The 16,181-nt window shown below is 42.9% G+C and overlaps 1 protein-coding gene and 1 long non-coding RNA gene across 4 annotated transcripts in view; both read right to left on the bottom strand.

The window, feature by feature from the left end:
- LOC126404600 (uncharacterized) overlaps positions 1–343 on the bottom strand; it is a 12,137-nt gene extending 11,794 nt beyond the window's left edge. The window contains exon 1 of the long non-coding RNA XR_007571500.1: positions 261–343. This is a non-coding gene — a long non-coding RNA (uncharacterized LOC126404600). The remainder of the gene's footprint in view (positions 1–260) is intronic.
- Positions 344–1,338: 995 nt separating this feature from the next.
- mus81 (MUS81 structure-specific endonuclease subunit) lies at positions 1,339–15,493 on the bottom strand. Of its 3 annotated transcripts, none has more exons than XM_050067930.1 (17): positions 15,425–15,493; positions 15,027–15,169; positions 13,657–13,786; positions 12,868–12,953; positions 11,908–12,045; positions 11,742–11,822; positions 11,546–11,634; positions 10,865–11,059; positions 10,617–10,787; positions 10,412–10,539; positions 10,124–10,236; positions 7,506–7,625; positions 6,934–7,029; positions 5,481–5,609; positions 5,181–5,284; positions 2,847–2,930; positions 1,339–1,548 (listed from the first exon to the last, which is right to left on the bottom strand). In XM_050067930.1, the coding sequence occupies exons 2-17, from the start codon at positions 15,165–15,167 to the stop codon at positions 1,542–1,544; spliced, it is 1,812 nt and encodes a 603-aa protein (XP_049923887.1). In that variant the 5' UTR covers positions 15,168–15,169; positions 15,425–15,493; the 3' UTR covers positions 1,339–1,541. The 3 variants fall into 3 exon arrangements, with proteins under 3 accessions (XP_049923887.1, XP_049923885.1, XP_049923886.1); XM_050067928.1 differs by lacking the exon at positions 1,339–1,548 and adding an exon at positions 1,614–1,924; XM_050067929.1 differs by lacking the exon at positions 1,339–1,548 and adding an exon at positions 1,614–1,924 and having other exon boundaries at positions 15,432–15,477.
- Between the last annotated feature and the right edge of the window lie 688 nt (positions 15,494–16,181).

The following is a 16,181-nucleotide window of genomic DNA, read 5'->3' on the forward strand; positions in this document are numbered from 1 at the left end:
TCATGTTTTCATTCACAGAGTTTAATAAAGCACCAGAGCTCATGTTTTCATTCACAGAGTTTCAGTTGTTGCTGATTTTTTTGTACAGCACTTTGGTCAATGTGAGTTATTTTTATATGTGCTTTATAGACTTCAATACAGAGCCTGGACCTAACAATGTGTATTCACTGAATGCTAGGGAGGACTCTTGCCTTGCCCACACAGGATCCTTGGGAGGAGGACCAGGGCACACCCGTGTCCCCAGTTGGAGCCTGACTGACCTCAGGAAGGGTGCTGGCAGTGCCACTGGGGGATTGTAAGTCTGCCAACATCAAATCTTAGAGATCTTTACAGTGTTTAGATGACACTGGGCCACTGTTAGGACAAGTCAGCAAAAGGTGGTAGCTGGGAGGTCATCGTGGGTCTGCTGTATCTCCTGGGGGCCTGGAGTTTGTTGGTCCAGGTGTTTCTGGGTGGTGATCTGTGGGACTGGAAAGCCTGCTGTTCCAGGTTGCTCTGGGTTGTCATCTTGGTAGGTTGATCCTTGCTGGTCTGCCTCGCTGGTGGATTCCAGATGGGCTTGAGGTTCCTTGCTGGTCTGCCTCGCTGGTGGATTCCAGATGGGCTTGAGGTTCCTCTGATGGTGGAAGCTCCTGATGGTAAAAACCTACGTTTGACCGTCTGGCTCTGTTCACCTAGGACTCAGGACATCTCCTGAATATATGGGTGTCTGGCCCGCAGAGGTTAGATTTCACTGGCTGGTGACAATCTTTTGTGTTGTGAGCTGTACTTTTGCAGTTTCTGCAGAAGGTGGCGCTGCAGTTGGCTGCAAGGTGGGATGAACAGCCACATGTCCTGCAGGTCTTTGATTGATCACCATAAAACACATGGCCCCTAATTGGTGCCAGCTGGATGGTGGGTTGTAGGTGGTGGAGTAAATCAGAATTAGCTCTCTCCTGAGCCGCACATCCTTGTCCCTCATTTCCATGCTCCGTAAGACAGTGCAATGAGAGGACAGCCATGTGTCTATGTCTTCAGTTGCAACTTTTTCAGAGTACATAATCACGATCACTGTTTTTGGTTCCCTCTCTGAGAGTGGGATGAGAAGAACTTTGTGGAGTCTCTGATTATTGTCCTTATTCTGCTCAAGGCGTTGCTCAAACAAACTGTAGGTTGCAAAATTACCCCAAATGCCTTTTCAGTAGGCAGGGCAAACACATAGTCAAGTTGAGGAGGGCTGAAACCCTGTTCCCTCCAGAAAATATTCCAGCTGAACTGGAAACAATCCATTTCCAAGTCTTCTTGGAGCTCAAAACAAACTGCATTCCTTCAGGAACCAGCTGAAGCCTTCATGTCAGAGGAGTCTTCTGATGTACCTCTTGTACTGAAAGGCAAAGGTACATATTCCTTCATCTGATCAAAACTCTGGATTTAGGCTCAATATACTGCAATAACCCACAATTCTCCCTTCATAGGACACCCTTCTGGTCCTGGGCCCTGGGACAGTTGACCACTTTGCCTAGTTGGTAATCCAGAATTGCCACACTGGTGTTCCCTTTCATTCATTTCCTAGCCAGTCAGAAAAAATAATACGATCACTTAATATTTGCAAAAAAATAACATCATACTATTCAAAATAAACTTTATTGATATAGTGTCAGACTACACTTGTGAAATTCTTCACACACGTAGATATATGTTACAATAATGAAAATATAGCAGCATCCTCATATTAATTCTATTCAAGTAAAGCAGGCACTGATATTTGATGACTAAATGTATTTACATAACGATGTTAATGATTTTGACTTTGCATCCGTTTTTGTTCCAGAAAATATCTGAATGGCTGAAATAGTGTTCATCAGTGACTGCGTGCATCTATGACAGAGATCCTTGAGTGCAGTAGAGCTGATAAACTGTTCTGCTCAGAGCTGGACCCAAGTTTCTGAAAGACAAAGAAAGATAGGGTATGAAGATGGGTATAGAAAAGGTTTCACAAATCCAAGTCCTATTAGAATTTACAGATGCACATAATTTTACATGTGACAGGGTTCTTTTTTTGTCATAAAAAGGCAGTTCATAAAATTAATGGGGGTTTTTAGCAGTAACTTCGCCTCTAGTTGAGAACACCAAGCAGCCTAAACATTACAACCAAAGTGAATAACATGGATCATCTTGTTACAGTGCAGTATTCTGCTGGGAAACCTTTCGTCCTGGCCTTCATGGGGATGCCGCTTGATGCGCTTCACCCACCCAAACACCGTTGTAGACCCAAGTACCCCCCTCGTGGCAACGGCACTCCCCTGAGGGCAGTGCCCAAAGAGTGTGACAAAGAGCTCAAAGCGGCAACCTGGCCTCTAAATTCCTTAGATCCCAATCTGATCAAGCATTCGTGGGACATGCAGGTACCGCAGAGATCGAGCCCGTACAAAGGTTCTCTGGGAAAGTCCTGTGGTGTGGCACCAGGGTGCTTGCGGAGGATCCTTTGAGTCCAGTGGGCTATCAGCATGTCCCACAGATGCTTGACAAGATTGGAATCTGGAGGCCAGGTTGATGATTTCCGCTCTTCGTCACATTCCTCGGGCCATTCCTGCGATGCGGTATAGAGCATGGTCCTGTTAGGGAGGCCACTGCCATTGGGGAGTGCAATTGCCATGAGGTCTTGGTCTACAACAGTGTTTTGGTGGGTGGAAGACATCAAGTGCCCTGTAACATGTTAATCAGTGTTATTCACTTTATCCATCATTGGTTTATCCATTGTTGTTTGAATGTTTCACCGGATTGTTTTATGGTGAAGGTACGGTAGTCCAAGTCAAGTATGATATTGATAAATACACACTAAGAAAAATATGAAACTACAATCAAACCTTTTGAGCTTCCCATAGCGTATGGAAGAGAGGAGTTTCTCTTTCTCTGCTTCACTTGCACACTGTTCATAGGCTGTCAGAAGACTGAGATTGAGAGAGGCAGAAATATTTTTAAAACATAAATAAAAATATTCAGTTTCTATCAGTAGCTTGGGGCCACTGTACTAATCAACACTGTTCTTTTCTTACTGCAGCGGTATTTGTGGTTGGTATGATCTCATGCAAGTGAGGATGTCTTAGGCCCAATCCCAATACCCCTAGCCCTTGCCCTCTACCCCTTGGCCCTCGAAATATAGCAACGAGGGGTAGGGGTTGAAATCTTTCCCTAGGAATTGGGACACCACTCACTATGTCACCGCGTTGGTTACGTTCACGCATACTAAGCTATTTTAAACAGGAAGCTGCGAGCCATCTACATTTCCAACCGGCATCTACAATGCAGTCTCCAGTTGAGTTCATCCTACCGATCGCGTTTGCATTATTCATCATGCTTCATTTGATGAATGACAGACGACAGGGGACTTCTGCTAGCTAGACAGCTAGCTAGCTAACCAGCTAACATTACGAGGCAGCATGGTTGTACTAGCTGGTGTGTTATTGTAATGTGAAAAATCCAACAATTTTGCAGAACAGGACAGATGACAGACGCCAGATAGTGCGAGCTAGCTAACAAGCAACCTGACGGTAACGTTAGCTATGCATGAACTTTTCTCCCCGTCTCTTGCTCGTTGGTAGTCATGGCGATGTCTACCCCTCGCTGGCAAGTCAGCATCTGAAATCCCTCGCTCCGAAGGGCTAGTTTCATACCCACTACCCCTAAACGCTAAAAGTAATTGGGACACCCCTACCCCTCGCGGGAACGCGCAAATGTAGGAGTAGGGCCAAGGGGTAGGGCTAAGGGGGGGTATTGGGACCGGCCCTTAATATGTAGCCTCTGTACACCTTCCACTGTCCAACTCTTGTGAAGCTTTTAACTGTGAGCATTTTTCAATAACCAAAACTGAACCTTACCCTTGTCTTTGCCTGTCGCCTTACAGTCATTAACCTTTAGTTAACCCAGAAGGAACAGATGGAAATGGCTTGTCCAAGTTGCACTTTAGTCACACCGTGTTTTGTGAATTGGGAATGTACCTTTATATTACTTTCGGACACAAAAATGAATCTGCACTTCAAAGTACGTGTTCATGTCATGGGACTATGTAGCACTGTTTGGTCTTGGCTTGTACAGGCTTAGTTCAGAGGCCTGTACTACAAAGCAGTACTTGAAGTTAGCAAGGTAACTTCGGGGTTAACTCTGAGTTTTCAGTACTACGAAGCTGGTTCTCTGTTTACCAGGATAAATCACCGTGGCAGCTTATGCTGAACAGCTATCTGCTCCGGAGCAGGTTAACTCTTGAGTATCGGATCACAGCCTGTCAACACCCCGACCTCTGACCAATCAGATCACTGCAGAAAAAAAGTATCCATGGACAAAAGTCGGGAGTGCCAAGTAAAAAAGAGAGGCCTATATGCTGTTATAGATCAGCAGAATCATTTCACTGTTCACGGGCTCTGTCTCCTTCGGTTTTAAAACAGAGCGACCTCATCAGTCATTAACTGCTTTCCACCCTTTACTTCAGAAGCAGAAAAAGTCTGACAACACTTAAAAGTGTTTTATGTGACAGCGCCACGTAATTTCCGTCTCCGATGTCAGTGAATAGTGTGGGTAGTGTTTTCAATGTTTCTAGATTTGCAGACCACTTGTAACGACACCAGTTCCAGACCTTCACATCTCGCTACTCCCCCAGCAAGATCATCTGAGAGCGACCACTCGAACACCTGATGCAACAGTTGGTTTGCACAACCAAAGAATTTCTGCACAAAGTCTCAAACACCATCTCAGGGATGCTCATCTCAGTGGCTGGTCTCAGATGATCTTGAAGGTGAAGAATATCCTGGGCTGGCTCATTACACAAGCTGGATGTCCTGTCAAATTCTGAGATATGGCATTGGAGACATCTTGTGGTGGTGAAATGAACATGGGCATTCCTGCAGTCAGTATACCAATGGCACACTCCCTTAAAACTTCTGTGGCTTTGTGTTGTGGGATCCAACTGCACATTTTAGAGTAGCATTTTATTGTGACCGTCTCAAAGCACACCTGTGTAGCAATGACGCATCTTAATCAGCATCTTAAAGTATTAGTTTTATTTCAACTCATAAAAAATGGGGGCAAAAAAGAAAGTGTTTGTTCAGTGTGATTAATCTAAATAGACATTTGTTGCAGCTGCATGAACTCACAAGTACATCACCAAGAAAAAAAGAGATAAGGGGTAAGAACACTTGATGACTTACCTGTGCGGAGTGTTGTATTGCTCCAGTATTGCAGCTGCCTTGTCTCCAGACAGTCCACTAATCTGCATCAGCTGTCTGGCAAACACTTCTCTCACTGTCTGACACTAGAAGGGAAAACAGGGATTCAAATATATTCACAAAAACACCCGTAACATTAAATTTAAAAAAAGAAAAAATAGAAACTTCAGAATTAAAATCTACATCAATAAAAGGTTTTGCAGTATTTCCTTCCTTTTTTAAGTGCTGGTCAAACAGGTGAATGGAATTATACTTGGTGAGGGCTTGCAGACACACACACACCTTGTTTTTAAGTGCACCATGATTGAACTCTGCGAAAGAAATGAGAGAGCACGAGGGGGTGGCTCTCTCCTCCTCATCACTCCCTCCATCACCCTCCAGCTCTCTGGAGCGACAGATCAGCGTACAGTTCTGAATTAAAGGACGAAAGCACACGTCACAGTTAGGGAGGATGTGAGTTTGTGCTCCTTCTTCAATATCAAGAACACACATGCTGTAGTTTATTTTGACTCAATCCCACATACAGTGTCCTGTTGCCCCAAATACTCACCAGAGCACCAAATGTAGATTAATTCGCCGCTGAAAATAGTCCTCAACAAATTGCCTATTGACCTGTTTGCGTAACATTTGCTGAAGCCGCAGTGCACATCTGTTTATGGAAATTATTTAGTCTTTATTTTTAAAGACTAGGGATTCACCGATTGACTGCCATCAGCCTATCGGCAAATAATATGGCACTCACCAAGGACAGTGGCCGATGTTTTCCTGTTGTGGTACATCAGTTTAACACAGGCTTCAAAGCAGGGCTCGGTGCCCCATCACCCCAGGGACAATAGGAAACATGTTTGGGACGAAGAGAAATCTTCCCAGGGACACCGCCAAGACAAAAGGACGCATTAAACTCACTTTCAACGAGTTAGCAGCTAACAAAGTTTGCATTCAGTTACCTTATGATGCGTTCAAGCTCTACTAAGTAAAAGTGAGTGTTGGGCGAAGGTAAATCATATTTTTGTATGACTGAATTTGTGTTCATCAAATCTCGTTGATGAAAACAATGACGAAATTTTTCATCAATGCCCTTTTTTTCCATGACAGAAACGAAAACTAGATCTTGATAATAAAAACCAAGACGAAATATATGTTTCATTTTCGTTGACGAGTCGAGATGTGACGAGATGTTAATAATGGACTATCGCACACTGAACGCTGAGAATGGCCGTGCTTACAAATATCTTCAAATGCCGCATGAGCTTTAGGCTGGTAAACTCCAGTAAATAGTCTGCACCAGGAAGTTTCACTACCCAGCAAAAACACTCACACCAGAGCAGCATCAGGCGTTGGTGCGAGTTGTGAGCTGTAATTCAGCAGTAGATAATCAGTCGTGTCTGACTGTGGATGGTGGAAGTGTTAAATGGATTTGTAGAGTCTGCTAATTGCAGCGGTGGGTGTTAGCAGTTAGCTCCACCTGTTAGCCGCTGAATGGCAGCAGAGCAAGCGGCCACCAGCCACCGGACTATACATCTGTTGAGACCCGCAGGACTCCTCTCAGTTTTGAACTGTCTCAGGAAGGTTTATGGGTTAAAAATGAATCAATTTATTGGGATCAGTTTTAAAGATTGACGTCTTCAGTAGGAACCCATGAGCTTGGATATGATATGATATGATTCTGGACCCATGAGGGGGTTTTTATTAAAAAAGAAAAGGGGAAAATGGACTCTGTGTGAGTGTGTTTCACCTGATACAGTTTAGTCAGGTATCGCGTCATGACGGTGAGGTAGGCCGCTGACTCCCTCACATCCTGGACTCTCTTCACAAAGAAGCCATCAACTACCTAACACACAAACACACACAAGTGACAAAGTGAACACACAACATGTATACACTACACACACTAAATCACACGGGCAGACTATCGCTAACCACTTTAAACAATTGGCGTTTGCCTGTTTGTACCACAACTGAGCCTATAGCCATATTGATGACCATGTTTTTTGGTTAAAATATTGTTTGATTAAGTCGTTTAATACCCCATTGATTTGAACTGTGTTTTTGTAAAGGCTTGTTTGTTTGGGGATTTCTGTCAGTTCATAGCGTCATCCTGCAACTCTCCACACATCCTGCAAATCAGTCAACTCTAAAACCAACCAAACAGTGAGTGAAACTAAACCAAAGACCGTGAGTTCATCATATGTCCCATCATGGTGTCTGAACATATTTGGAGGTCGCAATAAATACCATACATTGGTTTGGACCTGGTGTAATATAAAGTAAATGACCATGTAAGTGTAGGAGTGTGTGTTTTCGCACCTGTGTGTTGATTATGGCCTGCTGCAGCGTAGTCTCAGGTAAACTCAGGTGGGAGGCAGCGGTCCCACACTCCTCTACCAGATAGCAGGGCCGACGAAGACCACACCGCTTCAGTCGAAACTGATGCAGAAAGAAAAGGAAGGGAGAAATATTAGAAGCTTGAACATGGTTATACCTACAGCTGAATGAGTCGTGGAATATGAAAATAAAAATTGAGTCAACTGTTCGCTCTTCTCTGCCTGTCTGTCCTCAGCTTCAGTGGCAGCTGGTTTGACTATGGAGATGCGAGAGACGGCTAGCTTGACCGCAGCCTTTTACTCAGTCGGCCAAGCTGGATCGAATTCTGTCCTCCTGTGCTTTTCGGGTCATCTAATATTTCTGTATCAAGGTAGTCGTCACTCCCATCTCTGTGGTCGAAGCAGTCATGCTAAAGTTGGAATGTCCCCTGTACGCTGATCTATAAATGCACTGAAAGGGCCCAGGATACACAACTGACTACATCTGCTTTTCAAAATAAGTTAACAGTGTAAAAACATTAATATCCACGGGAAGAATAAAACACGCTCCCTGCGTCCCTATGGCCGGGTTCACACTATCAGTGAGCCTCTGTAGCCCTCATCGCTGCAGTGTGTCCCCCAACATTGGCCCTCGTTGTTGCTAGGCGGCTCTTTTTCTGCCGATTCAGCATGTTAAATCTGCGTTGGCGACTGCAGAGCCCGTCGGTGAATGAAATCACTCCAATTGGCAGTTCAGGTTAGCGCACGTGAAGAGAAATCGAAGTGAGGAAAGTAAACAAAGCTGTTGTATAAGATTGTTTTTCTTTAGCCACTGAGCTCTTTAGCAGGAGGTTACGTGATGGTTTGTAATGGTAAATATGCTCTGTTCTTTCAACATTGGATTGTGTTGTTAATGTGCTAACTGGCTAACTAGCATCAAGACGGACTTCCGGCTTCCCTTTTTGAATGACGATTGCAGACGACCACCATCTGCTGGTGTGTAAAGTTTTCTCCTCTCAAGCGCGGAACATACGTGGTGGTTGGCTCTCAGTTAAAGTTTTTGCGCTGTGTCCATGTGCAACTTTTTGGCCGAGACGTGATGTTATAAAGCAACGCAGCAGGGGGCCTTCATCACCGCTAGTTCTCTGAGGCAGGTTTGGTGTGTCTGGGCCTTCAGATGAGACATAAAAAGTCAGACTTAAAAGAGCGTGATTATCATGTTGCTGAGAATCAACATTGTGGACGTGCAAAATTAGTTTTTTGGAATAAGAAAGACGAAAAACTTTTGATTAGTGATTAATTGTTCAAGTTATTAATCACGTATACATTTGAAATTGCATTTCTCCAATTTATTTCGTAAAAACTAAAAACATTATTGGGTTTATTGGCTATTCGACAGAGAAAACAAGCACTGTAAAGTCAACATGTGGGACATTCTTCTAGGGCTGTACCCAAATATTCGGATATTCGAATATTCGTTTCTATGGGTAGGTATTCGTTATGAAAATTTGGTATTCGATATTCGTTTTTTTATTTACTTTTTTTTAATTTATTTTTTTTACATATTGTTTTGGTGCTAAATGTAGTCTTTCTGTTGTTGGTAAATGTAGGTTATCAATAAAAATCAAAACTTTTAAATTGCATTGTTAAAAATGTGAAAATATAGTATCACCTACCAACGGAGCTTGTGCGCACGGCACGCTTGAGCGCATCCGTCTGAGGCTGTGGATCAATGCCAAGTTTTACCACTTTATCACTATTCCCTCTAACTTGTAGCTGTTTTTTCGTTATCTTTTGAATTTAATATGAATTATGGAACCGTTTTTGTCAACGTTTGTTTCCCCCGTTTTGTACAATAAATTATTGTTTAAAGTTTCAACAAGTTTCTTTTGGAGTGCGTGACACAAGTGTGTTTTGAAAACGACCGCGGACTGTCACCTGCTCAACGCATCAGTACCTTCGGATGCCATGACAGTAATAGCCAATAATGTCAAAATATCATTTACAGACCGATTTAACAGACGATCACTGCTGCCCGACCCGCAGGTCCATTTGCGGGTCCCGCGGGTTACGGGTCGACCCGCGCATCACTACTCAGCTCAGTCTATAAGGCTGTACACACAGCAGTAAGGCTATAGACATTATATTCTATTCAGGCCGGCAGAACCAGCATCGGCTCTACAGTGCACGGCACTGCTGATTAACCATTTTATTGCTGCACAGAGTGTCTGCCAGCAACCAATTACTTGCAGAGGCTTCCTACAACTTGTTTCAACGGTTCTGATTTAATCAGAAGACAAATGAAACAGGATGACTAGCCAATGTGAAAATCAAAAGAAAGCATAGAATAATGTACTGAAGGAGACTGTTGTGCCATCACATTTTTTTGTATTTTGAGAGCAAAGATCCGATCACCGCTATACATTTAGGTCAGAAAAAAACCCGAAGCCCTCCCCCCCGAATATTCGAATATTCGTTATAAATTCTGCCGAAGGTCCGAATGTTAAAAAATGGTATTCGGGACAGCCCTACATTCTTCACATTCTACAGACTAAATAATAATTTGATGGCATAAATAATTGATGAATCAGTTGCTAATTATGACATGAACCACACACTGACCTTCTGTTCCCTGAAGCGTCCGTCAATGATGCTACCACACAGGTCATCCATCCTCTTCCTCTCAATGATGTAATCAAGTACAAGCTCCCGGCCTGCGGGGGCACGCAGCTGACCTGCGTGAAAAGAGAGGAGATTATAATGCATTTATGTAGATAGGTGGGCAACATGTAAATAACACAAGGTGACCTTTATGTCCCAAAGTAAGTAAGAAAATAAACTTTCGTCTTTGATGGGGAGATCCTACTCAAGAAAAGCTTGAAAGTGTCTGTTTCTGTGTTTGTGAGTTACCTGGAACGGGTGCGACCTTTTCACGAGCGACCCACAGGAAGTCTCCAACGTTTAGCTTCCTAACATCAAAGATCACTCCGTTTCTCTGAAGCTCCTTGACCAGCTCCTGCTTTCGGTGTTGGCTGCCGCTGCACAGACAAGTCCACAGGTCATGAAATACAGTATTCGTCCTTAATTCACACAGATACCCAAACAGCTGTCTTACCCAGTTGTCTCAATGAAGTCAACACAGAGTATAATGTCATAGGTTCCAGGCAGAAGACATCCTGCATTCGGCTTTCTGCTCGTTGCCTGTGAATCCTTGGATTTTCCTGAAAAACTCGTCCCATCGACCTTGCTCCTCGGCTGGGCAGCACAGGGCGGATTCTCTGTAGGGCTGTGAAGAGAAGATGATTCATTTCGTTGTGGCAGGAAATAGAGCAGAAGATGAAGACTTAATTTATGTACACTCACTGTATTCTGTCTTCCTTTTCGTCTTCATCATCATCACTAGCAGTCAGGTCCACGAGCCCAGGACCACTTTCCTCCTCATCCTCCTCTCCTTCACTTCTGACCTCCTCTGTGTTACCCTGTGGGCCGTCTTTACTCCCTTGGTTTGCTGACTCCAGTCGCTCTGCCAAAGCCAGACCCTCATCTGTCAGAGAATACCTGAGTGAGAGTGAACAGGACCTTCAGTCTATAAAGCTGAAAACACACCGGCGCCATCGCCAACAATCCGGTCATTATAGAGACAATGGCCAAAAAGATATCGCCTGGTGAGTCATAGCTCTGGAGATCGGCTCTTCAGGTGAGAAATCAAGTTTAATTAGTGGCTGTTCACACATGATTTTACGCAGCGTCATATGACACGGGTCAAGTGCCGCCCCTAGCACACACTGGACATGTCGCGCTGCAGCTTGTCAACAGATGACCATGCAAAGTTATTACTACTTTTACTGAAAGATCTGTTCTTCCTCCACCAAACTCGTTAGGAATCGTCCTCTGGGCACAATAGTTGATGAGATGTTTCAGTCTGGACCAAAGTGGAAGAACGGCAAAGGAAAGGCGAATTACAAATAAATCAAACACTAAACTAAGATGAACATCAACAGACAAAGTGTGTATTCATGCTTGCGTGTGTGCTTCCTGTGTTACCTTGCAGGGTTGTGGGTCTTCATCACCAAGTTCTTCTGGATCAGAGTGCTCACTGAAGACCAGGCAGTGTACTTACTGCCGAGGTCTGGCTACACACGCACAGAAATAATGAAGGAGGGAAAAGACTCAGCGTTAAAATAATCGTCTGCACATGAAGACATACAGAGAGCATGATTGATAGCAGTGTAACACTTACAACAGTGAAAGACTTATCGCAGAGGAGCTGAGCTTCTGCTTGAAGCTCCATCTTAAACATGAAACCTTTACTACCTGGAATCTAAAGAGAAAGAGAGGTGATTATACGAAATCATTTGACTTACTGAGGCCACAGTTCAGCACTTGTGTGATGGAGAGAGGTGTACCTGCGACTGTCTGTACAGGGTGAGCAGTACAGCATAGCCCCCAGACCTCTTCTGGGGCACATACTCCCTCTTCTTCTTCCTCCCTCCTCCTCCTCCTCGTCCTCCTGTGTCTTTCCCTTGATCCCCTGCTGCATTCTTCTACAAGCAAAGATGGATCACACAGAAAAACAAATCCGCTTTACTTTACTTTTATCCATCACTCTGAGTTACTGTTGTTGTTCACAACTGTAAAGAAGTGAGAGATCATTTTTGCTCTCACTGAATATTTGAAGGCAAACTGTGAAACTATATCACTTATTTTGTTGCAGTTCTACGTTCATAAATTAATAATAATTTATTTATTTTTTTACCAATTTGTCATATCGTCAAGAATATCGTTATCACAAAAATACGCTGAGATATCATGATATTATTTCAGGGCCATATCTCACACCCCTAGAGTGTACAGATTGAGAGCTGTGAGATATGAGACAATATAGATGCTATTTGGGATTTTTACTACAAAATACTGTATGAAAAATCTTCAAATGTGTGTTTCCTTGAGGGTTGCATTACAGTTAAGTGTTGTAAAGCCCTCTGAGGCAAACTGTAATCTGTGATATTGGACTATATAAATAAAACTGAATTGAAATTGAAAAATTGAATAGTATGGAACCAAATAAATCCATGTAAAATCGTCAACATTCTAATCTAGAAAACTCGGTAATCCACGTCTAAAGAAGGAGGCCCTGCTCCTGTCTGGATTTTTCTTTGCACATGTTTGAAAAACCCTCTGGTATTTGGTAAAGTAATATTGTTTGGCTCGACTCTGTCAGTCTGTTTCCTCGTAGCTTTTAAAGACACTGACTTCCAAACTTCCATTAATTCATCCACTTGTACATTTTAGGACTGTAGTAAACTGTGTGTCTGCACAATAAGACAAACACACACTGTCTATTTAGCCCACACTGCCCTGGTTACCTTTCTGGAGGGAGCCAGGCTGTTGTTGTCCCGTCTGCCAGGAGGGGGCGCTCCTTCCGGGAGAGAGTGAATTGGAGTGTCTGGACCTACAGAAGGTGAAGACACAGGAGTAATGGAGTAATGGTGTTTCCATCAGCCTGTTTAGATGCGCATCTAGAAGTATCGCATCGGAAAATTATGATGGAAACGCCAAAATTCGAATTAAAATCCCCTGATTCGCACAAACTAACTTCGGTAGATTCAAAAAAATGTTGATACGCAAAATGGGGGATGGAAACAGTTATGTGCGAATTAAGTCCGACGCATCGCACCTCTCTCCATGGTGATATCCATACTCCGGGTTGGGAAGGCGGTAATGCATTTACAAGCTGGTTGTCAACCGCCAGAAAACGTAGAAGAAGAAGAATGCGAGACTTGTTTTGTTTCCGGTTCTGCGGAAAACTCACGCGAGTTCGTAGTTTTCGCCATAGTCCGTACATTTAATGGAAACACACAGGATTCATATTTATTTTAATGCGCATTTCCCAATGATTTGAATCACTTTTGGATGGAAACATAGCTACTGTAAACTGATAACTTCCTACTTTAAGAATACTTATACAGCTCTAATGAAAAATGTCCTACTGGAAAGTTCACTCGACTGTTGCTGCAGTACAAGTGTAAGACAATGGTAAATCTACCCATCTATTATAGTGCTTTATGTATTCTTATTCTATCAGTGGTGTAAAAAGCACTTCAACCAGAATGCAAACTTCAATCCTTCTACTCGTCCCTCCACCCGTCTCTTACCGTTCTCTCTACGGTATCGCTGCAGCTTGTCGTCCAGTAGTTTACAGATACCGTCTCCGAAGTTCTGGAGGATCTTTGCCTCTTTGGCCGTTTGCAGTGGTAATGGATACTTGTTCAGAGAGCTGATGGCCTGCAAAGAGACAGAAACAAACAAACAAAAAATATACAGTCAGATAAACCTGAATAAAAGTAGTAATGACAGAAAGAAACTAGACAGGGTTGTCAGAAAAGTGGAGATCATTGATGCGCCGCTGTTGGACATCTACAGCCAGAGGTGCATCTGCATAGTTAAAGACTCCTCTCATCCCTCCCATCGTCTCCCTCCTGCCTTCAGGGAGACGGTTCAGGAGACTGTTGAACTTTTGAGCTGTAGCTTTTGACTGCACTTTATTGGCCTTTTTAGTAGCTTCTGTTTTAGATTAGGTTTGTCCAAGTGCTCTCTGGCAAAGTTTAAACGGGCAACCTTATTCTTTCTTGAGAGCAGAGGCTTCCGTCTAGTATCGAATCAACCAAAATGTGGCCCACCCCTCCACCTCCAGCCGCTCCAACAGGGAAATCAGTTGGCAAAAGAAAGAATATTGCAGAAAAAACTAACACTAAGAGAGAACTCGATGCTGCAAGAGCCAAAACTCGGGTCAACATTGGCTCTGCTTTCGAGCGATGGCGACAACTGATGCAGCTTCATTATCTTCCTTGTGCGTTTCCACTTACTAGTAACGTTAAAGCTACTATGCTATAGGACGTAATGGAGGAGGGGGGAGTAGGCCTTTGGAGGGAGGCGGGAGTTGTGGATGTTCAAATTTTTTCTAAGTGCTGCGTGAAATGCAAGAAAGGTAAGGGTAGCTTTAATTGATTACTTGAGCACCCACATGTGTTTCACCTGTGTCTGTTACCTACTTGAGTTTACCAATGCAGCTGTGGTTCACTTGCTTTTGCACATACTCTGATTCCATGTTTCACGCAGTCTGCTGGCTACTCACACAGGTCGCTCAAAACAAGTACATGGAACATAAACCTGACATTTTGCTTTGTGGAGCCCTTTGTAACGTGTTTTGGAGAGCGCTATTTAAATAAATGTATTATTTATGATCATTATTATCACTTTTTTGTTACTTTCCACCACTGTCTAAAAAGATAATCATATGACGTAGCATTAATAATTCACCCTCTTGGGACAAAAGGCTCTACCCACACCAATGTGACCCTCAGACCTCAATACACACCGGGGTGTCCACATACTTCTGACCACAAAGCTCTACATTCCCTCCTTAATAAGTAAATTAAACACATAATATTTACACGCACAAAACACACAAATAAAACCTGAAGTCTGTTAAATAGACCTGAAGTGAGCAGATGACCGTCTTTACCTTCTGGTAGGTGTACTGAATCTTCAGTCCCTTCTCTTTCGCCTCGTCGCGGAGCTCTGTGAGCCACTTGAGGAACAGCGGGTTCGGGCAGGCAGGCAGGGGGCGTTTCCGACCCAACCGGACCGGCTCCGAAGCGGGCATCCCTTTGGACGTGACAGGAGGAAAGAGACATGGTTATCCGACAGAATACTAACACACCACGGCATGATAAAAGGCAACAAACTCGGTGCTAACTGCAGCTTTAGCTAACACAGGCTAACGTTAGCACACCCTAATTAGCAAGTTGAAAGGTTTTAACGACAAGCCGCCATATTTAAAAGTAGTAAGCAACATGTGTGAAGGTATTTAGATTTTAAAAAGTCAGGTAGGTCGTGCATGTGCCTGGAAATGCGGCTCACCTTTCACCTGAGAGTTTGCAGCAGCTCCTGGCGCCTTGTATTCAAAGACACAGCGCACTTCCTTGTTGACATCCGTGACGTCACCGGAAGGAGACGGAAGGGAAGAGGGCCAAAATGCGAACAGTGACATCTAGCGGCGGGATTAGTAACACAAAGACAAATTTAGGGATAAATTAGATTAAATTAATGAAGTAACAGTAATTACAGTAATTTTGAGGTACTTGTGCTTTACTTGAATATTTCTATTTCATGCTACTTTACATTTCTCCTCCACTACATTTATATTGTACCTTTTACTCCACTACATTTAGCTGATAACTTTAGTTACTAGTTACTTTGCGGATACAGATTAATAATACAAAATATGTTACATTATCAGATTTTTAACTTGAATATAGATGAGAGTTTTAATTTTTTTAAAATTAATATTGACATTTATATATGTTATTGTATATAGTGTTTAAGTTTTAGTTAGTAGTTTAATTTTATTTCATAATGAGCACTAACTTTATGTCTTTTTTTTCTGTGTTCTTACCTTGTTTTGTTTTTATTTATCGCTCAGTTACTTTTTAACTTTGCTTTGGCTTGTGCGTTATTGTTATCATTATTATTCTATTTTTTATTTTTTTATATTTTTCCTATAATTTTCCTATAATTCATAATTACATAATTAAATACCGCACTTTTACACTTCTACTCTAATGTAACATTTTGAACTCAGGACCTTTACTTGTAATGGAACATTTTTCTAGTATTT

Source organism: Epinephelus moara, chromosome 17 (genome assembly GCF_006386435.1).
Source record: "Epinephelus moara isolate mb chromosome 17, YSFRI_EMoa_1.0, whole genome shotgun sequence".
Taxonomy (NCBI): Eukaryota; Metazoa; Chordata; class Actinopteri; order Perciformes; family Serranidae; genus Epinephelus; species Epinephelus moara.